We start from the raw sequence: 26,459 nt of genomic DNA on the forward strand, positions 1-26,459 counted from the left end.
ATTCATGTTTTCTTCCCATAAATACACCTCGGACAATCACTGCGTACAGTAAGGCTAGGAATGTGGGTAGGGGGCTGTCAGAGGACCCATCATAAGGCGTGTCCAACTGGGAGAAGGCAGGCAGCCATTGAAACCCCAGCCTCTTGGTCTTCTACAGGCACAGCTATAAAGTAAATGAGGGAGATGTTATTCTTTATATCATCAGTATCTCCTCGGGCTAAAGAGAAAAAAAATAAAGCACACCAGTAAAATCCCAACATATCATGCAGACAGTTGGGATATGAGCTATGCATTGTGGGTATCTTATTCTATGCAGTGATGCCGGGAGAAACTACAGTTTAGGAAAGGCAGCCAGGTGGTTATGAGACTCCGTCCCTAGCCCCCTGATGCGAGCATTCTTCAAGTGGGTAGCATTCCAGGCCAACAGGGCTCACAGTGCTGGTTTGTGCTCTTATGATTGAGGGAGACATGACCCTGGGCTGGAAGTCCTCGGGAAGGAAATCCCTTCAATGCTGAGATGCCAGAGAGACATGGTCAGGGCCACAGGGTTAGGGACAGTGAAACAAGAGAGGGGGAGGGTCAGTAAGGCCCATGGATTGACCCTGCAGGCCACTTAAACTGCAGACTGAGGCTCGGCCAACAGAGAGAGCAAACGGGAGCCTCAGAAGTGGCCAGACAGGAAAGTGTCTCGACTCAGATTGAGCGAGGTGGCTAAGCTGTGAGGTTGTAGAGAGTGAGACTGGAGGGACCAGCCAGGGGTCTGCTGAGGCAACCCCAGTGGGGAGCAATGGAGGCTGGTGGCACGGACAGAAAAGGCAGTGAAGAAATAAGCACATTGTGGCTATTGGGTTGGGAAGGTGAGGAACACGGAGAAATGCAGGGGGACTTCCAAATGTCTGCTCTGAGGCAAGCATCTGAGGCTTTGCTTTCTGCCTCCAGGACATGACGGGGCTGGGGTGCTGTCAGGGGACGGTCTCGGGGATTCTACCAACCCCTGGGTCCTGCTGGAGCAGAGTCATGTAAGGAAGATTTACAGCAACTGAGGAAAGATGAAGGCTCATGGGAGATAGACCTGCAGTGGAGGATTCCGAGCAACAAGAAGCCAGCAAAAGCCCAGGGAGAGGCAGGGAAGGAGTATGGAGGAAGCAGAACCAAACATGGCCCACCTCAGTGATGCTCACACACTCTGGGAGACAGTGTAGCAAAATAGATCAGGGGCTTGGTTGTCACTGTTTAGACAGGAGATGCTATGATCCTGGGAGAGCAACATAGTTGCTCTGTAGACTGAGGAACTGATTCTCCCACCAGGAGGGGTGAGGGCAGAACTCCTCTGGGATAAGAATGGTCCCACTTTCTGGCTCAGTACAGGGACAATAGGTGGGTGTGGTTTGCAGCTGCATTCTGGAAAAAATTACTTTGCCCTGGGAAATATTCCCTGGCTTCCCAATTCCTGAATTTTGACTTCTGGTTAGTCCCACCATCCCTGGTAGCGACGGACACCTTAAGAGGCACCCAGCCCGTGCTGTGGCGAGAGTATCAAACCTGAACAAATAGCTCTCTGCAGGCCTCCACTCTTTATTATTCCCTCCAGAGCATAGCATCATGCTCTGGGCAGACTGTGCCTGGCTTACTCCTCACAAAGACCACTCAGTTGAAGATGCCACGGGTGAGCTGGGCTCAGTAATTGAGTGGCCTCTATCTGTTCCTGTTCTCCAATCTCGCCCCAGCCACACCGCCTGGGTAAAATCCAGCACTGCAGACTCGTGAATATACAGCTTACCTGCCCATCTCGGGATCTACTTAAACGTGACAGACTGATTTATCTTGCCTTGCGATTTCCTCATAAGTTGACTTGCCAATTTTCTCTACTTAGAGAACATTCTAAAGAGATGGTGAGGGATGGAGGGGAGGGGAAATCTAAAGAGACGGCATGAGAAAGAGGGGGAATGGGAGCTCTCAATTTCCCCTTTCCAAATGCAAGACCAATTGGAGACTCCATATCCTGGTTTTGGATGGTCACACACTACCGTTTAGAGCTGAGCAGGGTCAGAAAGGCACAGGCTCGGTCCCCAGAGGCTTGGAGTTGGGTCAGTGTGAGCATGCTCTCGGAGTCTGACTTGGGACCTGGGGGAGAGCAAGAATCTCTGCCTTCAGCAACAGCGGCTCTCCCCTCCTGTTGTGAGCTCAGGTTAGCAGAGGTGTGGAGAGGTGGCTTGTGGGAGCTTGTTATCCTGCTTCTCAGCCATCTTAAAAGGCCGAAGGGAAGGAGAAAAGACACACAGGTGCGTAGCCAGTTACCTTGGTGTGAGCCCGTTGCAAAGTCAGAGATGGATCAGAGGAGGAGATTCACCTCCACCCAGTTCTAACCGGTGTGGCAGCCTGCTCTGGTAGAAAGATCTGGAACCCATGCTAACCATGCAAGGGTGATGAGCAACTTGGGAGGATATATGTGCCTGAGGAACTGGATCGTACATTTATTTAATATTAATTCACATATGCAGAATTACTCAAGCATCCACTTATACGTGTCTGTAGGTAGCCAAAGCCAGTTTTGATGATTTGCATCTGACTTCATTTTTGTTTGCTTTTTTTAACTGGACAGCACTTGCTTGTACTAAGCCTCCCTCTAAGTAATCTATTTAGACTAATAATTATGGAAAGAACTAAAATCCTATCTGGCACATTCTTCAAATGACTATAGATTCTGTAACCTGCTAAAACCTTGAAGCACACTGTCAAGTTTGTCATGAACTTGTTGTCCTTGGTCCACAGAGAAGGAAGCAAGCCCCAGGAAAGTTAGGGGCAGGTCTGCGGGGGTGGGCGATAAAGCTGAGACTATTCATGCTAGGTGGGGTGACCTCCGCAAACCCCGAACCGCTTCCTGCCCGCGTCTTACAGGTCAGTGTGTTCAAGGTCCTTAGCAACTTGGTATCCATTCCCTGGTTGCCATGCAGAGACTGGAGCTTGCATCCTAGATAGAACACAGGTGAGGGTGAAAACTGGCAGGCTGCATGGCTGAAGAGTAGACAAGAGCTGTAAATCGAGGAAAGGCATCTGCAGAGCATTGCTGCCCCGGCTTCTGCATCACCGGCTGAGCTGCTGTCGGGCGGGGTGGGGTGGGGCAGGGCGGGGCAGGGCGGGGCAGGGCGCTGTGGTGATTCAGTCAAGAGCTGTGCTTCCTGGATGCAGCACTGGAGTTGGGATGACACCTTGTCTCTCTTGTTGCCCTCTGAGGCTTCCAGGGGAGGTTGTGGGAGCATTGGTGTCTTCTGAGCTTGCAGCTGTGCACTCTCAATGCTGTGATGTGAGGGGATCAGATTTACCTCTGCATTAAAATGGCGATGTGCTCAACTTCTTAGGTTGCTTGCTTTCCTCCAGCTTTAGGATTTGAAAAGACTAACGGTTGTGAAGGTTGGTTCCCAGTCCCCTCTTGGCCGCATGGGTTTTAAACACTGCTTCATTTTCAAGGTCCTCCTAGCACCCCATGAACCCCACACCTTGCCAAGATGTTCTCGCTCGTGCAGAATGAAGGCAGGCCCTGAAGGGATGGGGGAGAGCAGTCCACTGTCCGCTCCAGCCTCTCCATCTTTTCCTCTGTTTGGCTTTCCCATCTACACACTCTCTGATAGTTTGTCCCCACTTCCTTACCTGCTTTCCTTCCATCATCTGGGGTCCTGTTCTTATCGATATCTGTCCCCCTCATTCCACACTGAACCAGTGAAGCAGGGCAGAGGTGGAAAGGGCTCTGCCCCGGTGAAGACCCTCACCTGTCAATTGTGGAGAGCTGAAGTTGGTATGTAGGAAAGCTAACAAATGAGGACGAACTCCCAAGTCCACCTTGTTCTCCTACAACATGGGGAATCTGCTGCTGCAGGCCTTTGAGGATGTTACAGAAACACAAGGTGTCGGCAGTCCTCTTTATCTGAGATAGTCCAGGCCTGAACAGCCTGTCTATCCTAGAAATGTAGGCTTCCTCCTTGTCCCATGTTTGCCTTGTGACAGGAGCACCCTTGGGGTGTTTTCAGAAGGACTGCCTTGACTGCAGCTTGGCCAATGACCTTGTGGAAAAGCACAGGCACTCACCATCTGGTCTGTTCCCCGCAGCCTGCACAGACAAGGAGCTGCGGAACCTTGCTTCCCGGCTGAAGGACTGGTTCGGGGCTCTTCACGAGGATGCCAACAGAGTCATCAAGCCTACCAGCTCTGACACAACCCAAGGAAGTAAGACCACTCTGTTCTCTCGACTCCTCTATAGACATCACTGCTCAAACACCATGGGGTTAACAGCAGTGCGTTTTGGCTAAAGCTTAAGATTTAAAATATACAGTTTTAAACACTGAATTACCAAAGAATCAAGAGAGATATGACTTCCGGAAAAAATGTGATCTCAGAAAGACCGTGTTTGATATAGACAATTTAGAAAACATAGAAAGGTTGTGTGTGTGTATGTGTGTGTATAAATATATGCACACATAAATAATGCTACCCATTCAACAACTTAAGCATAAACAACTTCTACATACCTTGAAGTAATTTTCCTTGTTGTATATGGAAATGTATGTATGTTGGGAAGTTTGCACACTTCACAAGCTGATATACCATTTGGAAAATTAAACATGTAGAAATATCATTATGCTTTAATGTTACTGAGTGGTCTCTAGCAGGAGCCAAATAGGATCCTAATTATTGCTATAGCAACTTAAGAAGCCTTTAATTGGGATGTTTGGGTTGTTGTTAATATAAGCAACAGTGTAGCAAGCATCTCCAGTAATGTGCTTTTCGGGTATACTGGGTATTCCCCAGAAAACACAAGGCAGGTGCCCCTCCCCCTCTTTTGCCACTAACACCCAAGCTCCAGGCTCTGGGATGGGCACAGATCCTAAACACAACTCCACCGCTCCGTGCTCTCAACTTTGAGGCAGTTGTGCTGACTGGTACAACAGAGATCACCCATCCACCAATCCTTCAAATACAGGCCCCTCAGCTGCATGCGCATTTGTGATGGTGGTATTCACACAGCCTCCCACCCTCCGGATTCTTTGGATGGAAATGTGAAAGCAATGTTCTTGGCTTGAGGGTAGGAGATGAGAAGTCACAAAGTCAACACAGCCTCTCAGCTGGCCCAGTATGGTTCACCAGCCCAGCGTGGTGGTGGTACACATGTTTCCCAGTTTACTTGGGAAGCTGAGGCAGGAGAAAACTTTAAAGACAGGATCCAGACCTGCCCAGCTACAAATATAGATGCTGTCTCGAGAACAAAAGTAATGATCTTACCGTTTGGTAAGTCTTTGCTACTCATAGCTCTCTGGAGAGACCAAGGAAGAGTACTGGGGCTTAGCGTTGACAGCCTCAGTCTTTTGCCTCAGTGGCAAGAGGACGCTTGTTTCTTAGACTGTGTTTGACAGGTGGTAGGGAGTTCCTGGCAGCTGTTGTCTATAGGATGGTGAGGTGAGATTTTGTTTTTTCCATCCCTGCCAGGGGTTCCTTGGGAGTCTATGAGCACTAATTTCTATCTAGAGAAACTTGTTGGTTAACCCCCCAACCCCCACCCCCAGATCAGCCCAACCCTGGGTTTTCAGAGTAACTTCTCCATAGCAAGTAACTTTTGGGAAGGGAAGTCCTTGGAGCCTCCAGTCAGTCCCCAGAGGGTCTCTCTGCAAACAGGTGGGAGCCTTGGATAGCCTAGTGTACCTAGGACTAGACTGAGTTCCCAGAGTCAATGTCAGTTTGATGTCCCAAAGCCACTGGGGCGGGAGAGGTATGGAGCAAGGGTGTTTTGTCCTCTGAGGCCAGAGAAAGGAGCAACACATGTGCTGGATATGAAGAGGCAGCCCCAGAGCTTTGCTCCAAACTCTGCCTCCAACAGCCGCAGATGCCGGCGGGTACACGTGCCCTTTTCAGAAACTGGAAACGAGGGGAAATAAGAGAAGTGAATTGGTTTGGAGTCCATCTCCTGTGGCGTCAGAGGAGGAAGAAGGGACTGAAGAAGGACAGGGCACTCTCCCCTCAGCCTGGGCCAAAGGGTCCTCTGGGATAGAGTGGAGCCTTGAGTCTCATTCACCTGCAATTGTCCTCCCCCACCTCCACCCCGCTCCTTTCTCCAATATTTTGTTTTGTATTTTCTTTTTTACCCCCCCAAAATGATAAGCCCAATTTCAGTATTAATCATGTTTCAGTGTGTTCCTGGTTTTCCTTTCAGTCCTGCAAAATGGGACGTCTATTTATACCACAGACATACATACTGTCCCAGGGAATGATTTCTCCTTTGAAGACATCTCCCTCAGAGTTGACTCGTGCCTTCGGGGCATTTATATGCCTCACATATAAAGGGAACATGTTGGGGGCTGGGCTGGTGCTGCTGTGTATTCAAAGGCTCAACTCTGTATTCCAAGATCTTGTTGCCCCCTCTCCCAAGACAGGCAAATCCCCACGTATGCCAGCCTTTGTTGGGCAAACCTTGCTCCCCAGTTTAAAACTATTGGTTAAATAAAATGGTTAGAGCCAATTACTGGGGAGAATAGAGAGACGTGAAGGTTGAATTACTAGGCTGGGTATTGTTGCAGGTAGAGACCATGAGCAAGAAGGGGAGAGAGGGAGGGGGGGAGGGAAGGAGGGAGAGAGAAAAGGGGGAAGGGGAGAGGAACACAGAGGAGGAAGAGGAGGACGGAGGAGGGAAGAGGAGATCTCCATTAGTCATGATGAACCAGCAGCATGTGCCCAAGTGAAATGCCTCCCCAGAACAGCGGAGTATTAGAGCAAAAATGACCCAGGAAGACTCAAAGAGCAAGTATTTGGGGAGCACAGTTGTGGAAGTAGCCAGTCAAGGCTTAAGAGAATTAGATTAGTAAATTGCACAGACCTTATACAGAAATCATAGGTTGAGTCTCATTCATTTGAAGCTAGACAGGAATAGGTGTAATTTATATTACTGTATAGTAACAGCCCCAAGGGAGGACACAGTAGGGTGCTCCCTGACCCCTCTGGGGCACCAAGTTACAGAGTGGCAGGGTGTGCTCCAGGCCTGGCAGACCGAGATGTCCCTTTGTCTCACAGGGTTTGACACCAGCATCCTGCCCATTTGCAAGGACTCCTTGGGCTGGATGTTCAACAAGCTGGACATGAACTATGACCTCTTGCTGGACCACTCGGAGATCAATGCCATCTACCTAGACAAATATGAGCCCTGTATCAAACCTCTCTTCAACTCGTGTGACTCCTTCAAGGACGGCAAACTCTCCAACAACGAGTGGTGTTACTGCTTCCAGAAGCCAGGAGGTAAGGTGGGCTCCAAGGCCAGGCAGCCATGGGCAGGGAGCGCAGCAGAGATCTGAGCACAGAACACCACAGCTGTCCATTGCCCTACAAAACAGCCAGCCTGGACGCCCCTCCTGTCTGCTTTTAATAAGGCGTTTCAGGAAACCAAGAGTAAAAAGATGGTTTTTAACCGAGCAATTCTTTCCTTTAGGAAAGCATCCTTACCACGCTTAGCGTTTTCATCTATAAAACGGGTGTGTCAAACCTTTGCTACGTGGTTCTCAAGGCTGCAATGAGGTTCTCACTGTATAAGTGTAAGAGGATTCTATTTCCCTTTTCCAGTGAATTCTTCTTAATTATGACGTTTTGCTTATAAACAAATGACAGCTAGTGGAATATACAGGATCTAAGGGATATAGGAAGAGAGGGTCCCAGAGTATCTCCTGTCACCCAAAGTGAGGAAAGGGAGCCAGCCTGCCCCAGCATTCCATCCGTACTCTTCCTTCCTGCAGGCGGGTCACCTTTCCTGTCTGGCTTTTACTTCTGTCGCTGCCCCCTAGGGAGTGTACCCGGTGGACCAGAAATCTGGCTGTCTGTCTACTAATAGCATTCAAATTGTACAACATTTATGCATGTGCACAAAGATGCCAGGGTGCATATCTAAAATGTATTCGCTCTTTGGAAGGTTTAGGAAAGGGCGATTTCATGTGCACATTCATAGGCTTATCAGACGTATCCCCAGGGGCGGGGCACGCATCTTTGTATTTTAGCACAGTTGCCAATCTGCCTTCCAAAAGAAGTTACATTAGAGATTTTTGGTGAGGGGGAAAAAATCAGAATATCGTTTCTTTGTGTCAATATCAAACCCAGTCGCTGTTGCCAAACTGGGACAAAGCGATACTACACTCCCTACCGGCTCCATTCTCTTCGTAATGAATGGATCTGAGGAACTCTGCTCACCTCTGGCACATTTTTAGGTTTCCATTTCCTTGAAATAGTTTTATGTTGTCCTTTATTTTTTGTACATTTTCCCCTGTTGAAACTATGTTTTATTTTTCAACAGGAAAATGTGTATTTGTAGACTTAGAACTTTGCTAGTGACGGAGTTGCAAATATTTTTTTTCCAAACTTTGCACTTTTTTTTGGTTATGGAAAATTTTTGACATAGTTGCACGTCTTCGTTTTCTTGTCCTATGCCTTGATAAGTCCTAAAGCTTGGACTTTAAAGCAGGAGGCTGAGAAGGGCATTTCCACTTGAATCTAATCAGGCAACTCTCTCATGTTTTTGGCTAACTTTGTTTTAGTGTTTGTTCAGATTTTGCCTTTTGCCTGTGAATGTGCACACAGCCAGGGAGACCTTGGCTCCTGCTGTAAGCTGGACATAGCAACCTAGCTGCCTTTCTGCCATTTATTGATGAATCTTTCTTCTACCAATAGCATGTCTAACTATGTGTGTGTGTGTGTGTGTGTGTGTGTGTGTGTGTATAAAATCATATATGTATACGTGTGTGTGTCTTTGATTTACTTCTGAACACTCAGTCCCACTTACCTAACTGTCCATAAATCAATTCTACCCAATTTAATTCACAGTTAAAAAAACCACTTTAAATCACAGTTGATTGACCCTGTGTCTTGTGATATTGTAGGTCTCTCCTCCCTTGCCATTGATTTTTATTTCAGAATGTTCTAGGATAGCCATGTTTTTCTTCCCTCCTGAACTTTAGAATGCATTTGACCAATTTATTAAAAATTCTCCTCAGATACATAATATTGAATCCTTTTATCTTAGAGGCTTCTCCCAGCTAGCAGAGTTGGAATCCTCAGTGTTGTTCCCATCGCAGTTCCCCACGGCACTGCTCTCCCCCCAAAAAAACTCTGTTTCCAGCTGTCCTTGTTGTCTTGATGTTTTCAGGTGTAAACTGTATCATGTGTAAACAGAGATAACTTTCCCTTAAATATTAAAACAAAATTGTGTCATTCTCCCTCCCTTTATATCTCATTCCCTAACTCTACTAGCTACCACAGATTGGAGCTAAATAGCAACAATAGCAGGTGTTGACTTTATTCTAACACGCTGGTGGCACAGAGCTGACCCACTGGTGAGGGTGGAGAGCCAGGCAGAGTTTACTCACAGTTACCAAGGGACTGAGCTGGCCACTAGACCACAGGGCTATCTCTGGCCCTTGTCAGCATGTGGAGAGAGCCCTGGGGTATGCCTTGGACTGATGAGGCATCCCCAGGGAAAAGTTCTGTCTCATTTGTGCCTCTCTCATGTCCATTCCCCTCCCAGTGTTACTTCACACTGATTTGCTACTTTGTTTCATAAAGAAGTTTCTAGATGACGGGACATTGTAGGGAAGTGTCAAGGACATTCAAGTCTCAGTTGTCAATGGTGTTTAGGGAGGCTGTGGAGCCTTTGCGAGACAGAGCCTCTCGCCTCTCTCTGCTTCCTGTGCGTAGAGGCAACAGCATCAAGCATCTTTTGCTCCCAAGGTCCCCAGTGGACTCTAGCCTCTGGGAATTGTAAGTCAGAATATACCTGTTTTCCCTTCAGTTGCCTCACCATGGCCAGAAGCACCAGAAAGGATTCTTTTCTACTTTTCTAAGACCTTGATTTCCTAGGAGTCACTGGAGGCCTGCTCAGTGTGCACCACACTGCAGAGATGTGACATGCTATGCTTCTTTGAACTCTAGAATTAGATGCTTTCTAACTTTCAGGAAACTTTTCTTCTTTGACGTTTATCTTGAGAACTCTCTCTGGTTAGTCCTTCTCAGTCACAACAGAGTTGTGGCCTATGAAAGCTGTGGCTCTGGGGGTGACTTTCCTCTCTGTAATTGTTTCTCTCTGTCCCAACCAGCCTCCACGTCACTCCCTGAACCCTGCTCTCCTATGGTCCACTTTTTTTTTATTAGAATCCTCAACTTCTTAGAAAAATATCCACTCTTGTCATCTGCTGCTCAGCAGGAAATTTTTCCCTGGATGAGTTTTTTCATTTAAAAAAAAATGACCCAAAAAATTGTGTGTCTTGTTCTTGTCTGCATTTCGGTTGATTTTCACCAGTTTAAGTTTTCCTTTCTTTAAATAGGTAGGCTTTTAAACAATTAAACAAAGTATTGTAAAGATTAGAGCCCTACTCCACTGTAACAGTCGGATTATCCTTCTGTGTACCAACTGTCTGCTCCACCGTGGATGAGAATTCTTGTTTACAAACTAGTGATATGGTCAGCACCTATTTTATATGGCGGGTGTCAAGATCTTTTTTAAAGAAACTCTAGAACATTCCAATCATTGGGTAAACCGTAGCTATTAGTCATAGCGGGTGCTGCCTTTCTTACTCACAGTGGGGTTTGCTTCTGTCTTCCCCCTTACCCTAAATGCGTGCGTCTTGAAGCCGCTCTTTCTCACCTAGAGGCAGTCATACCAGCTGGCATTGTAAAACCCGTATGGTGATAGACAGAAGCGGGAGCGAGACATGGTTAAGAGTGCAGAGGCATGGGATGCCCTTACCCATGCTACAAAGACCCTGGTCCGATGGCAGGACCTGCCAGAGACATAAGAATGGCAAAGACACGTAACGGGCAGACCCTAAAATACTAGTGAGGTCATCTGCCACTTTGCGCAGTAGTAAATCCTTCTCTAGGGAGACCACACAAGCCCATACTCTCCCATCCACATGCTTAGCCTCGTGGCTCCCTGTGTGTCCTACACAGCAGTTTACTGGAGGTTGTTCATTTCGCAAGTGAGGACTCAGTGGCCGACATGGGGGAAGAGATGTCGGGGATCCCGAGTGTTCAGGAGGCAGAGAGAAGAACCTCGATGTGTCTCACCCTGGACCCCTTGCCTTTCGTCTGTCCCATCTGCACAGGCATGCCTCAGTACTTCTAACCTCTCTAGCCCCCTACTCCCACCCCAAGACAGGAGCATGCAGCTGATCAAGCAAGGCCACCTCTGGTTAGCTGGTCTGCATATTCAGAGTTCTTATCCTCTAGTAAGCCGGAGGCTCAGTTTTCAGCTTTGCTGGATGCTTCCCTTGCGGAGAGAACAAAAAAGTCTACAAGCAGATCACTTGGTTGTTCCTTGGTCCATCGTAGGAGGGAAGCGTCCTATATTATGTAAGTAGCCTCCACGAGGCTATTCTGAAGTGCCTTGTGATGCAAGTTCTTCTTAAAATTAGCAACGCTAACGACCCGAGTTTGTTTTGTTGCGCAGTCAACAACATATGGAGCAGTTCCACACCCAGGTGTGTTGTAGCCCACGTTTCGCATCGAGAGTGGAGTCAATCATTAGAGATTATATTCCGTACCATCTGGAAACTGACTTTCATAAATTATTTTCTAGGCCTCCCTTGCCAGAACGAAATGAACAGAATTCAGAAGCTGAGCAAGGGGAAAAGCCTATTGGGTGAGTACAACTCCTTGCCACTGATTGAACCATCCCCATCCCTCACTGCATTCAGCTCTGCGGTGTTTATCCAATTAGGGGCGGTGGAAGGAAGGCTTCATTTTCCACCAGCCTGAGCACTCGTGGCCTGCTGGTGCGCAGAGCAGGCCTTCTACCAGCAAACAAAGCCAGAGGCTGGGCCAGGGTCTAGCAGGCAACACTGACCACATTCAGTGTTCAGCTCTCTGCAGCTCTCCTGCCCTCATTCTGGATGTACTAACTCTTGGATTTCTCTCTGTCACATAAAGCCACTGAATGGAGCCCACGAGCACCTTTCTAGTTATCAAAATGAAAGGCTTGTAAGTTAGGATATGTCTTCTCTTCCCCAGGGCTAGTTATCCATTTAAGGAACAAGGCAAGCTGTGACCCCTGCCGGAATGTATCAGATAGGGTCAGAGGGCATGCACCTCTCTGGATGGGAGACGCCAGCCTATTTAGAGGCTGCAGCTTTCTCCTCTGGGTTTAAGGCAGAAGCAGGTCAGCTGCTGCAGAAGTACAAGCTCATTCTCCATCCTGTTAGCTCCAGGATGAGTGAGGTGGGGATGGGAGTAGCAGTGTACGGTGGCCATCATGGGCATACTGGTCAACCTCATTTGATGAAGAGCGAACCTGCTCTCTTTCTGTGTTAGAAGGACCAGACAGCTGCAACCTCGTCATCCAGAGAGTCTCCTTAAGTGTTCAGAGGCAGGTGCGTTCCCGGAACAGCGCACTGCCTCAGAAGTTAATCTATCGACTTCAAGGAGATGGGCACATTTTTCCTAAAGGTTGCCAAATGCAAGTGTGAATGCTGGCAACTTGTCTTCTAAATGTTGGGGTTACCTCATAGTCCATGCCCCCCTCTTCTGCCTTTGAGAACAACTTGTTTCCATGGCTTGCCTCATACTTTCGATTTTTGCGAGAACTTGAAAGTTGTGCTTTTGAACTCTTGCCGCCTTGGTTTGTTGGTGTGGAAAGTGTGTTTCTGGCTGAGGGCGCAGCATCTGCATCCCTCCTCCTTCTGTTTTGCTCAGCTACTGGACTTCTGGTGGCTGTCTGCGGACTTCCGGTGGCTGTCTCCAATACACTAGACAGGGCAGTGTTTTGGAGTTTGAGAATATACCCAAGATTTACATGTAGTTTATGCAATTACAATATTTTTTAAAGGTCCATGGATATGGTGATTTTTATCCTTCATTAACGATGCATTTATAAGGTACGCCATGTGGCATGTCTCATTTTTCATGGTCCTCGGGGCACATGATCCACCTCTCCCCTAACATAATCTCACCTGTGTCTTATCTCAAATCTCCCACATTCTGAGCTCACCCCCCTACAACTCACGCAACACGCCGCCCTATATTGCATACAAATTGTTTTCTGCATGCAGAAAGATCTCCTAATAACAACTGTGCATTCAGGGGCATTCAGATTCAGATAAATAAAGAAAACAAGCAACAACACATCATAATCAGTTATAATCACTACCTACTTAGAAAAAGCAGCCATCTTATTAAATTACAGGCTTAGTACAACACCTGCTTTTCACCAACCCCAGGGCTCAGCTCAGTCTTAATGCACTCTGTGGTCTATTAGGTACTGTGGTTTCCAACTGCTGGTCAGGAGGGGGCTGGGTATTTCCCACATTCTCCACCTCCTCGGCAGTCCTGGACTTAAAAATCTCTCACAGAGCTCCCTGACTTCCCATTGCATGAGCAACTGAAAGAATCTAATCCCTATTTCCCTCTGCGCTCCCTGAAAATTAAGGATCCTGTGTACTGGCTGGAGCTCCTAGGGAAGAGGGTGCAGTGCTGGGTACCAGTTATGACACGCATCTAAGCTGTGCCCTCTATAGTTGTCATTAAAGTCCACAGTGGTGACTACAGGGTTGGGATCCTTACCTCACTTGGTATCGTGGCATCTGAGCGTGGTGAAATAGCTTGGTGAGCAGCATGCTCTGGGATAGATTAAGAGCCCTGGCTACTGTTGTAGAGAAACAGGGTTGGATTTTGGTGACTCACTATCATCTCTAACTACAGCCCCAGGGGATGCAGTGCCCCCTCTGGCCTCCATGGGCACCAGACATGCAAGGAGTGTGCTGACACAGGAGCAGGCAATGCTCATGCATAAAATGGATGCGGCTAAAGAAAAACATTCTAACTAGATCCTATACCCATTGGTGTCTAAATTTACTGGCACGAAGACAACCTGACCCTCCAGTGTTACAGTTGTAACAGTGTATTGGCAGAAATAAAATTAGTGAGTCGAGAGCCACAGTGGTAACCAGAGGCCTTTGCTTCAGTGACGTTAAGGATGCAGTTTTTAGGGTCTTTTAGAGTTCCTCCAGAGAAGATAAACTCATAATCGGGAATGAAGATTACCTATCATCGAATGAGAGTAAGTTTGACGTCCGATTCCCGCTAGTTTAGAAAGAGAAAATGGTATTGCTCAGGTGGAGCTGGGTTTGAACCTAGAATTTTAAACTTATCCCAGTGCATTCAAGGTTAGGTTTTATTTGACTTCCTTAACATTTCATGCAGATTCTCAATGAAAACAGGGGGGCTGGCCCGTGCGACCTTTCTGATCTAGCCAGTAAGAAAAGAAAATCCAGGTTGACTTTAGATCTCACTTGGATAGACTGTACTGCACCACAGAAGTTATCAGAAAATTCTCCAAAAATATCAGAGGTAAAAGAGTTTTTTATCATGAAAGAAAGGGAAGAGAACGAAGGTGATTTCCTGACAGGAGTCATGAAATGGACACCATGGCAGACAGGAGTTGCAGATGTGGTGGAGGAAATAGGAACAAGGGGTCACAATCAAGGCACAGGAGGTCTTCACTGTACCATTAACGTGTCGTCAAAGTCGCACCTAGCACATGTGTACAGACAGCTGAACTTGGAGCACTCCCTTTTATAACACGATAATGTCAGGGGAAGCAAACACTCCACCTTGTAAAAAGCAAGGCCTGTCACGGGCTGTCAGTGTCCCAAAGCCTTAAGAATTGATATAATGGGCTCACACCAATAACACAGCTCAAGTAGTCAGCGTGGACATAGAACTACTGAACAAAGTGATTAATCCACATTTATGTATTTACACGACACGCCTGTCACGGGCAGCCCCACAGATGAAACACATTCCCAGCGAACATGCCCCAGACTCACCAGCCCAAAGAGCGAGAAGAAGAAACACCGAGAAAGTCAAATAAAATCTAGGGGGCATTTTCGACGGAATGAAAATATAAAGGGGCTATTCCACCAAACCATTATCAAAAATAATAGACAACTAGAACTGCGGCTCAGAACCCCAAAAGAACACAAAAACCGGAAGTGACCAAGTTCTTAAAGAAGAAAGTCAAGTAGGCAGGGAATGCCAACACCAGCATGTTACAAAGACGTCGCCATCTTTCAACAAACTAATGAAAGTGCTTGACAGTACGGGGAGAAGGGAGGGGAGGACCAAACAGCCCTAATGTAAGAGTGAGCTGTCCAAACTCAACAGAGAAGGAAGGCATTTCTGCCCCTCAAAATTGACTTTGGCAGTGAAGGAGCTGAAGAGAGGACTCCAGAGTCAAGAGCACTTGCTGCTCTTGCAGAGGATGCAGACTCAGCTTGCAGCACCCACGTGTGCAGCTCCCAGCTGCCTTGACTCCAGATCCAGGGCATCTGACGCCTCCTCCTGGCCTCCACAAGAGTAGCGTGCTCACAGTGAGTGCAAAACATGCATGCAGCCGAAGCACACAAATACATTCTTTTAATAAGAAAGAAAAAAGAAAGCAAAACAAAATTGACTTTTGATTAAGAACCAGGAAAAAACAATCATTTGTAATGGGGTTCCAGGGTATGCTGCTGGTACGCGGACCACATCGTGAAACAGAGCTATAAAGTAATTTAAAGAAACAGGAGCTGGCTGGAGAGATGGCTCAGTGGTTAAGAGCACTGACTGCTCTTCCAGAGGTCCTGAGTTCAATTCCCAGCAACCACATGGTGGCTCACAACCATCTGTAATGGAATCCAATGCCCTCTGCTGGTGTGTCTGAGGACAGCTACAGTGTACTTTATATAGAATAAGTACATAATTCTTTTTTTTTAAAAAAAAGAAGAAACTGTAACATTTCATCAGTGTTACGAACACCTGAGAGTTCTGCTTATTTTGGCTTACAGTTTTGGGGTATCAGCCCATAATGGCAAGGCAATCTACATGCTCCCAGTGACATGCTTCCTCTACCGAGAACCCCATCTCCCGCCTCCCACGTGTTCCTGTCAGCATAGGTACAGTAAGAGAGACAGCCCAGCATGGCTGCCACCAGCCCAAGGCTTTTTCTTGTCCTTTCCATGCCTCCACACTTAGGTAATGCCAGACCCCTGATCTCACCACAGAATGGAATCTCAGGGCCAGCAGTATGAACCAAAGCTGGAGTTTATTAAAACGAGTTTTTAAATATAGATTTAAGCACGATGGTCCATCAGGAGAGGATAAGACACACCTAATACAGACACAGGCTTCCCCAAGGAGGGCAGCACTTAGCTGTCTTTAAGGCAGCCATAGTTACAGTTTTGGTGGCTTCAGAAGTTACATCTTCAAAAGGTTGCTAGGAATCTAAATGAGATCCCAGGGTGGCTCCCGAGGTATACCAGAAGGATTCCAGCCGATCAGATAAAACTCTACACCACAAGAAGCACCCGTGAAACCTAGAGCCTTTTTTCTATGAGAATTTAATAAAATACATGGAAGGGGAGTCCCGTGGACTCACCGTTACTTTCAAATTCATATTTGAAAGTTTCTGTACAGAAGGAGTTATTGTTGCTCTGTCGGCAATCTTTTACAGAAAATGTTAATTGTGGTGGAATTCGGTATTCTCGACTGTCACGAGTCTTCAGGCAGACTCTGGGGACAAGGGCTGCTTCACCATCCTGTGTCCCCTTAATTGCCCATGTCGTCCTAGGCTGCTGTGCTTCCAATAAGACCAGCCTGGAATGAATCCATACAAGGATTAACCCATTGATTAGGCCATGCCCTCAAAGATAACCTCTCAAAGCTGGGCTTCGCTAGTGTCAACCAATCAAGTTGATATTAAGATTAATGATCACACGCGACACATTTTTATCGCACGCTGAGAGCATGCTGCTTGAGCAAAGGTATGAATCTCATCAAAGGCCCCAGCTGTATATTTATTCATACAAATAGATAACGTGAATGTCTTCGGTATAAAATGTGCATGGGTTACATCAGTATCTGGAATATCTATAACTATTCAATAGCTTTAGCTATTATTAACTGAAAACTGAGTTTCTCAGAGTCCAGTGTATTCATCCTCTTAAAGGATAAGGTCCCTGTAATGTTAATAAAGTAGGAACCAACCAGCCCAACTCTTTCCTGTCAGCCCTACCGTAGATCTTCAGCTGACATGTGAGCCTTCCTCCCTGGCTTGAATGGGATTAACCCCAAGCCCCTACACTTGTTTCTCTGACTCAAGCTGCCTCTTTTCCCCCTACAGGGGCATTCATACCTCGGTGTAACGAGGAAGGCTACTACAAAGCCACACAGTGCCACGGCAGCACGGGGCAGTGCTGGTGCGTGGATAAATATGGGAACGAGCTGGCTGGCTCCAGGAAACAGGGCACTGTAAGCTGTGGTGAGTAATGCCTCCTGCACCAGTCCCACAATACCCCACGTGGCCCAAGCGGCCTGATGGTGTAGGGATCCCAACAGAATTTCAAGAGCCAGCTCTGGCTGTGGTTGCGTCTCCTGCAGTGGAAATAGAAGTGCTGGAAAGACCTCACACAATGCTGATTTCCCCAGCAGCAAGCACTCACCATTACCACTGGGTGGATGGGTTCTGCATCAAGGGGCTGGCCCTGGCACAGCAGGCAGGACGGTAGCCTTCAGACTAGACAAGCCGATGCACCTGCGGTGCTCTAGGGCTCTGTTCTAGTTTGCTTTCTATTGCTGTGGTAAAGACCATATTCAAAAGCAACTTGGGCAGAAAGGACTTGGTAGGAAGTCAGAGCAGGAACCTGGTGACAGGAGCTGACTCAGAGACCATGAAGGGATGCTGCCTTCTGACTTGCTCCCTGTCGTTCACTCAGCCTGCTTTCATAAGCCCGGGACCACCAACCCAGGAGCGGCATTACCCATAATGCACTGCGCCATCCTGCATCAATCGCTGGTCTAGGAAATGTCCTAAAGGCTTGACTAACCTGGGATGGGGGTGGGGAGGCAGTTTTTCAAGTGAGGTTCCTTTTCCCAGATGTGTCAAGTTGACAAAAAAAATTAACCAGGTCAGGTTTCCATCAGAGCAGACCAGGAACAAGCCTGAGAGATTGTTCCAAGCTGAGCTCTCATACCGCAGAAGCGAATGCCCTGGGTTTGCCCTAGAACTCAAGTCACACGCATAGGGAGCCCCAGCATGGGCCATGGGGACAGTAGGAACTAACCCAGGGTCTTTCTTTCCTGTGCCAGAAGAGGAGCAGGAAACCTCCGGGGACTTCGGCAGCGGAGGCTCCGTGGTTCTGCTGGATGACCTAGACGACGAGAGGGAGCTGGGACCAAAGGACAAAGAGGGGAAGCTGAGGGTGCACACCCGGGCCGTGAGGGAAGATGATGAGGATGAGGATGACGACAAAGAAGACGAGGTCGGGTACATATGGTAGCGCCCACGAGGAAGAGGACACACTTTTGACACAGATCTGCAAGTCGTTTCCTTTGCCTGCGTTGTATCTAAGACTCCGAGGCACCGGGGTCTCTTCTCCCCTGTTGCTCTCTGTACCGGGCCTGAGGTTTGGGAGACCCTCTTCCCAGAGCGTCTGAATTTGCATACAGTTGTGTGGGAGAAAGGATGCTATTTTTTGTTCCTTGTTTCTTTGTTTTCATTGGATGAGAGGATGGCTGGCTTAATTAAAGCCTCCTTCTCTCCCCGCGAGGTTTTCGCAACTAGCATGTGATTTATGTGAATTCCAACAGTGCGGGGAGCCCCACCCTCTCAAGCGTCAAAGACCCTCTCTGATTACCCACATCGGTGGTTCTTACAGCATGGTTCCCAGCCTTCTGATGTCTACGTGCTTTTCTTGTGTCCTGTAGATGTTGTGGAAAACGTACCAGGCTGTTCCCTTTCCCTCCCACTTCCACCACCTCTGGTGTTTATTATTAAAAATTAATTTTCATGTCACTGTATCTGGCTTCCTACAAATGACAGCCTTAATTCAGTCCAGGTCCCTTTGGAGAACTCATTTCCTTTCATAAAAGTTAAGATCTCGATGCTCCCCCTGCCCATGCACAGATAGGTGACTGCGTGCATGGCTTGCATACACACCTCTCAGCCGAGTGTCTGGTTATACACGGAAAACACCTTAGATAAACAATGGCTTTGAGTCAGCAGCTCCAGACCCAGGACACAAACCGGGATACCAAACTGCTCTTGGAGTCCGGTTTGCACCGACTCTTGGCACGTGTAGCTTGCAGCCTGGGGAAGCCTCGGTTTGCCTAAGTTGTTTTTACCCACAGAAGCCATGCAACTCCCACAAGCCATTTCCTCACCTCCTCTCAAAGCTCCCCTCAGGATACAGTGTATCCACCTGCGGCAGCTTCCTTCCCTGTCCACCCAAGGGCTTTTTCCTACGTGTTCCCCATGGAGCCCCAGCTCCCCAAGGAGACAGCATCGTTATAATGTTTAGAAGAAGATTTAGGGTTCCTCATTGTTTTCTCTTGTCCCCTTTCTATCCACACATCATGACCAGGGTACAGAGGCTCTAAAGATTTCTCTTCATCCCCCATTGTTTAATAGGAGCCCCCAGTAGAAGCCTAGAAAGAGATTCCCAGTAGCACAAGAGGCTAGTCAGCTAGTCAGCAGCTATCTCTCCCACACACATACTACTGAAGAAATTTTAGTTTGTTCCCTGAGCTCGTAATTGGCGTCAAGTTTCAGTAATGATATCATCTCACTATTTTTCAGATTTCTTTCCCACAAGTACCAAAGAGTAGTCTTCAGTACAGCCTCATTCAGGTCAGGGCCAGTCCCTAAGCTCTGCCTGCTTGCTTCCTAACTAGCTAGTTGTCCTAACCAGCCACAGCCTGCCAGACACTCTCTTCTCCATTGTCCTTGCCTTCCCCCATGAGTTCTAGCCAGTCCACAAGACAGATCCATCAACTCAGGCAAAAAGCGTATAGGTTAAACTGAGACCACAGGGGCAGTGCCGGCCTCCCACCCCAGACTGGCTTTCTGTATCAGAAGCTGCCTTCAATCATTACCATTTCCTTCCTTGAACAGGATGGGCAAAGTGACATCAGGCCTCGTGGGAAAGGAATATTCATGGTGCCCTTCACCCAGTCTGTTATACCACAGAGCCAGGGTGCTGACACTGTGTGCTTCCTCCTTGTGGAGATGTGAACCCGCTCAGCTTTAGGATCTCAACGCCATTCTCCCCCTCCCCCCCAGTTTGTTTTTTCTTTCTTCCCACTCTCAAAACTGATGTAATTTAAAAAACAGGTGCTTAATCGCAGCTACATTGTAACAGAATACATTAAAAAGACATATTAGAAATCTCCGTGCAGGCCATCCACATAAACCATTGTTTCCTTTGAGCTTGGGGGACAAAAAAAAAAAAAATGCACCAGAGAACAAATTAACAATCGGCAAATTGATTTCTCTTTGAGAAACTTCTAGGAACCCAATGAGCCACTTACTTTGTCTAATTATCTTATGACAAGTGTCACATTAAGATGACACTTAGAAGTCCTTAACATTATCTTAATGGTGAAGAAGAGGGCTCAGTAAGCAATTCCCAGGAAGGTAATAAGATGTCATTTTCAGAGACGTTCCAAGAAGATGTTTTGATTCATTAAAATATTAAATCAAAAGCCCTCCTACGTCCGGAGCCCACATCAGCAAGGCAGCCGGTGCCGCTTCTCATGCCCCGCTCTGGGTTTTAAATATGACTATTTACAGTGGTACTTAAGTTAGACCTTTGTTACGTCCTCCTGAGAAACAGTACTTCCGCTGGCCTCTTTTTGGAAGGAGCCTTTCATTCTAATAATCAGGTGAGCATATGAGACTTTTTAAGCATATGAGGCTGTGATGACAAACCGCTTGTTTAGGTAGGTCATTTGTTGAGTCCTTAGTTTTAGAAAACCTTCAGTTGGTCCTGTTACTCTAATCCTACAAACAGTTACTTACTACCATTGCTGTGACATCCAATTCAAACCCAGAATTCTCTTCCACCAGGGTTCATTGTCTGCCACATTAATGTCTCTACAGATCTTGTCAGCATGAGGATGGCTTCATGGCTTTCTCTCGGTCCCTCCTTTATGCCCACGTCCCTAAGTACACAGGAAATGATTTGTCTGTCCAGGTCTGTCCTCTGATTGTCCCACAATGCCATTGACATTGGCTTTGGTTTGGTTTTATCTTGACCACACTGTACAGTAACATCCAAGAGCCCTCTCTACAGTGGGTAGTTTGGTCTTTTTACACCTTTTCTCAGTCACTGATGTTTGTCCCTGTTTAATGTGTAGCCTTGTAAAAAAAAAAAAAAAAAAAAAAAAAGGCCATCAAATTCAGAGTGTCAGTCTGTTGTCCCTATCGTAGGTGAAATAGTGACGTAGAAAAATCTAGTATTCTGAATGCTTTTCCATGTAGACTTTTCTGGAATGTGAACACGGCTCTTTGGTTAATAGCAAGCGCTTCCCTGTAGTCCTGAGTAGGCGCAGTTCTGTCTGTCTCAATAAATTTTACTTTCTCCGCAGCCTGTGAATGCTTGTGTTTTCTTAGCCTGGATGTGAACTTGAGTCACCACATAGCCACCGCAGAACAGTCTAGGTTGTCAAGTGATTGCTGCTAGGGCCCTCAGGCAAGGCTGCCTGTCACCTGGCCTGGTTCAGTGGACTGACCAGCTTACCTGTACCTTCTCAGACACATTCCACTCAAGTCCTTGGCTGCCTTTGATTCCCTCTGGCCCCAGCTTCTCCCTTGGCTGCTGTATTTCAATCTCACTGATGACTGGGAGTGAAATGTTGTCCTTTTCTTCAGGAACCCTCACCTCTCCCCCATGAATTAGCATATCAGATGCTAGTCAGGCTGGCAAGCATTTGAACTAGGACAGAGCATCCACAGTTGTCCCAGGGTACCTATGGCTAAGCCACGCCTCCATCAACCACTGCTGTTCAGTCCCTTGACACAGCATACTCTCTGGTCTGGCATTCTACTTGCAAACGTCCCTGCCACTCTGGGAACCCTAGTCCATATCTCCAGGGCAGGGTATGAATTAGGCTCCACTTGGAAAGACCCACCAGCTGTAGAGCTAATGCTGTATGAATTTCCCACTGACATTTCCACCCCAAATTTCACAAACTACAGATGACAGGATATCTAGACACTGTGTCTGGGGAAAGCAGAGTCTGGTGTTCCTGGAACCCTGCAAACATCATCCACGAACGGGAAAACTGACAACCTTGACAAACGTGAACCCATAAAGATAATAGCACAGCATAAAGAAACCCAAACAAGAGACTGAAGATGATGTTCGTGGCATAAAACAAAGGAATGATTAGGGTTTAAGATATGTTTTAACTCTTAGAAATCCACAAAAAAAACAACAGCACAACAGACCAGCAAGGGAAAGATTAAAAGCAGTTCACAGGGGGGTTGGGGATTTGGCTCAGTGGTAGAGCGCTTACCTAGGAAGCGCAAGGTCCTGGGTTCGGTCCCCAGCCCCATAAAAAAAAAAAAAAAGCAGTTCACAGGAGCACAGATGGCAATGAAACAGTGCCCTTCCACCAAGTATTAGACAAGGGCAAGTAAGCACTGTCATATAATGCTTAGGACTGAGAAAATAATCCTGGTGCAGCTGAGGGTTGATGAGATTGGGGATCAAGAGGACCCCTGTACCCGGTGGAATTACAATAGCTGAGTCCTGAAAGAGTACACAGGAGATTATATATATATATATATATATATATATATATATATAATACATATACATTATACATATATATTATATATTATACATATATTATATATTATACATATATATTATATACATATACAATGTATATATATTATATATGTATAATATACATATATAATATACATATATATTATATATATAAATATATATACACATACATACACAGGGATTTCTGGTGACCACCGTCAGCATAACTTAAAAGGATACATGGGAAAGCTTTTCCTTTGCAACATTGTTTCCTAGACCAATGATAATAAGACTAAGTATCAAAAAGGAGACACAGAGGTGCCGATACTTCGGAATACTATGTAGCTGTCAAAAGGATGAAGTAACTTGCTATATACTTAGAAAACTTCTAAAATATTGGTTATATTGGAACATTTTAGGTAGCCATATCAAATATGTAAATTATGTAAGTATCTTAAAACTTGATACTATCTGTTGTTCAGAGGATGCACAGACAAAAACAAGACACAAAGGGATACATGCCAGAACAGCAGAGGTAGTGCCCCTGGAGGGAAAACCAAGAGGACGGGGCAGGTGGCGGGTGCTGGCACAAACTTCATCTTTAAGCTCCACTGTTTGTGTCACACAACAATGCATCGCATTGTCTTGTGTAATTTAAGAAGTAAAATAACAAAGGGTGGTGGCTCACGATAATCTAAGTACTCAAGAGGCTGAGGCAAGAGGTTACCCCGGCTACCCAATGAGCCTGAGGCTAGCCCTGCACATGGAAGAAAAGGGAGGGGGGAGAGACGCAGGGGAACAGGGAAACAAACTCTAGTCCAGCAGCTTCTTCAAATGCCCTCAGTGTAAGGCCTGCTCTGCCGTCTAAGGCATCCTCCCTCATCTCAACTTTCCATCTGCCCCCTCCCGCTGCATCCTCCTCCCATCACTGTCCTGTGCCAGCCCCATGCTCTAACTATCCCAGGAGCCGGTGTGTGATGGCTTCATTCATCTACACATTCGAGGCGGGGCATCAAAACCAGGCCTTTACACAAGCTAAACAACTGTCTCACCACTGGGGTACAAACCCAGCCCTTAGTTCGTGGGTTGGAGTCTCTGGCCTTGAATTTGCAGTCTTCCTGCCTTAGCCTCCCCAAGTGCTGGTGTTAAAGACCCGCTCTATCCAAGAGCTTCCAAGCAGCTGACGAACTTTAACTATTGCCAAGTCCTTACAGCTACTCTAAATGTGGTCACCACAGCAACTGATTAAAAATGCCAAAGCTGATCACGTCACTGCCCCTACTTAATTGCAAGTTTTCTTATCAAATATAAACCACAGTGCCCCTTCCTCATATGCAGAGAATACATCTTGTATTTGCTGGATACCTTAACCTTATACTGGACCCTATATATACTGTGGTTTTTCCACAGCTGACACACTTATGGTGATGTTTATGTTACTCACAGGAGAATATTAGCCATCTCTGATGACAGAATACAACATATGATGGAGTTTATGAGGATGAGTTCCCCTCTCTTTAAACATCTAATACACAATTACACAATTGTTACACAATTACACAATTGTTACACAATTACCCAGCAGTAATGAGGTGATTTGTCACAATAACCAGATGACGGGGAGTGCTGGTCTATATTGTTACTTCATGAAAGGTCATGACCTAAAAGTGTATAAGAATGGAAATTGTTACTTGGTTTTGGTTGGTCCAGGCTGACAGTTGACCAGGTTTGGTTGTTGAGCTGATAGTGTTGACGGCTAGATATACAGAACAGACAACATCAACAGTCCCAGGCCCTGATTCATAGATGTCTGCCCGAAATCTTTTAGAAACCTTAGACCGGAAGCTGTTTGCTTGCATGGGTTCATCAGAAGCTTTGAGGGTTGTAAGCCTCCAGTCTTTCCCTGGATGAGCTTGGTTTTGTCTTTGAGTCTAGATAGGATCACACTTCTCCATTTTGTTCTACTCTGTCTGTGCTATAGGAACAGCCCTGGAAAATAGGACCATGCCCACTTTGCTGGGTCTACATCAATTTCTTCTCCCGCTGTGAAGGAGTCCGTGGGTTCTTCCCATCCATCACCAGTAAGAATTAACTCTCTGTGGCCTTTGGAATGTCCATCCACATCTTCATTAGGCACATCTGCAAATCCCTCACCAACTCTTCTGGCCATGTGAAAGATTTTTCTCATTTCTCCATCAATCTCTAGGAAAACCATAAAGCTACCCATGACTTAAGTCCTTACATCCTCCCCAAGGCATTTACAGTTTCAGCTTTGATGGGTAGAACTGCATCAGCAGCAGTGAGTGATTTCCAGCCCTGCATTACATCCAGATTAGAGTCTGCATCGGTGACAAGCCAAATGTGACAAAATACTGGGTAAAAGCGGTGTCATTCACAACCCAAGCCCGTCCCAAGCCAAGTGGCTTCAAGTTGCTCTTGGTGGTAAAAATACAACCTTAACACTTTCCCTTTAATAAAAAACTGGTCCAGGATGGCGGGACACAAACTTTGTCAGGAACAGGACTTTAAATCATAAAACTTTCCTGTTTGAAGTGTTGTCTCAGTTTTTATGGTAAAGCATACACAGAACCTTTGCATAAACAAGATGGCTGACGCCTATGCTTTCTGATCTTTCGTTAGAACAAGGGCAGATGATTTGTATTTTTGTTTTCAGGGTGTTGAGATGCTTTGCTCTAGTGTCTGCAATTGCATTTTTAATATACTCTGTGGTATTGCCATACGGAGGCAGAGTTATCCTATCTCTCACATGTTTGATGCCATGGTATCTCCTTTGTACTTAAAAAAAAAAGAGGGGATTTATGTGCGTAAATGTTCCACCTGTACGTATAGCTGTGTACCATATGCATGTCTTGTGCCCATGGAGGCCAGAAGAGGGTGTCAGATGCCCTAAGCGTGGAGATACAAATGGCTATGAGTTACCATCTGGGTGCTGGGAATCAACCCTCTGCAAGAACAGTTACCACTGAATCATCTTTCTGGCCCCAGCTCCTCTGTACTGTTAGGATGTAGTTTCTGCTGGGTGTCTTCTTCAAAAGTGTCCAGTGTCAGCACCATTGGGGACCTGCTTTAATCCACGTTCCTTCTCCTTAATTAACTTGTCAGCTCTGCTGGGAAATAGCCAACCAACTCTTTTAGCACAACAGCCTCTCTTGACATGTTTACACCCTTTGTCTCCAGACTTGTCTCTGCATCCGGGTAACTATTCCTTACCTTAAGGGCTCAGTGTCACTCACTCCAGGGGACGATACAGAAGACTAGACAGGTTCTGTGCCTCCCAGAAACACAACGGAATCATAGTGAGCCTGCTTCAGTTCCCACCTCCCATCCTGTCATTTAGTGCCTCCTCCAGAACCATCACATACCAGTTCCATAAACTTTTCGATTTGAGATGACAGCAAAACTAGCTTGATTTCATTTCCGCGCGATTTCGCGCATAAAAGATTTGCTGCACAGATGAGCAACGCTCATGGCTCCCTTCCTTTGGCCCTCGTCGAGAGCACCCACTTTTTCAATTACAGGAGGCCCCTTTACAGCAGCACTCTGCATGCCGTGGAAGTTATTATTTCAAAACGGAGGCTGATAATGTTTGGACAGAGCCTAGGAATTTCGTAGCAGTTAAGACTCTATGGAGGGGCATAGCGGAGGGGGGGGGAATAAAACCTATTTTGCTATGGGAAATCAAGTAAATGGAAAAGAAAATGTTCATGGGGAAATGCGAGGCAAAGAAAGCACGTGTGAGAAATACTGAAAATGATCCCACGGCCAACGGTGTTTCTCTGCTTAGTTGCTAATTTAAATGTAACGCCCCAGTCCAGTCATAAGCAGAGCGGCAGAGTG

The 26,459-nt window shown here is 46.6% G+C and overlaps 1 protein-coding gene across 2 annotated transcripts in view; it reads left to right on the plus strand.

The window, feature by feature from the left end:
- Spock1 (sparc/osteonectin, cwcv and kazal like domains proteoglycan 1) overlaps positions 1-21,413 on the plus strand; it is a 480,034-nt gene extending 458,621 nt beyond the window's left edge. Inside the window, exons 7-11 of one of the 2 annotated variants that reach the window (XM_087590365.1) lie at positions 4,105-4,221; positions 7,054-7,275; positions 11,594-11,656; positions 17,171-17,308; positions 18,136-21,413. In XM_087590365.1, the coding sequence (XP_087446491.1) occupies positions 4,105-4,221; positions 7,054-7,275; positions 11,594-11,656; positions 17,171-17,308; positions 18,136-18,326 (731 nt within the window). In that variant the 3' untranslated portion in view covers positions 18,327-21,413. 2 annotated transcript variants of the gene reach the window in all.
- The last annotated feature ends 5,046 nt before the right edge of the window (positions 21,414-26,459 follow it).

This window comes from Rattus norvegicus, chromosome 17 (genome assembly GCF_021556685.1).
Source record: "Rattus norvegicus strain SHRSP/BbbUtx chromosome 17, alternate assembly SHRSP_T2T, whole genome shotgun sequence".
Classification (NCBI taxonomy): domain Eukaryota; kingdom Metazoa; phylum Chordata; class Mammalia; order Rodentia; family Muridae; genus Rattus; species Rattus norvegicus.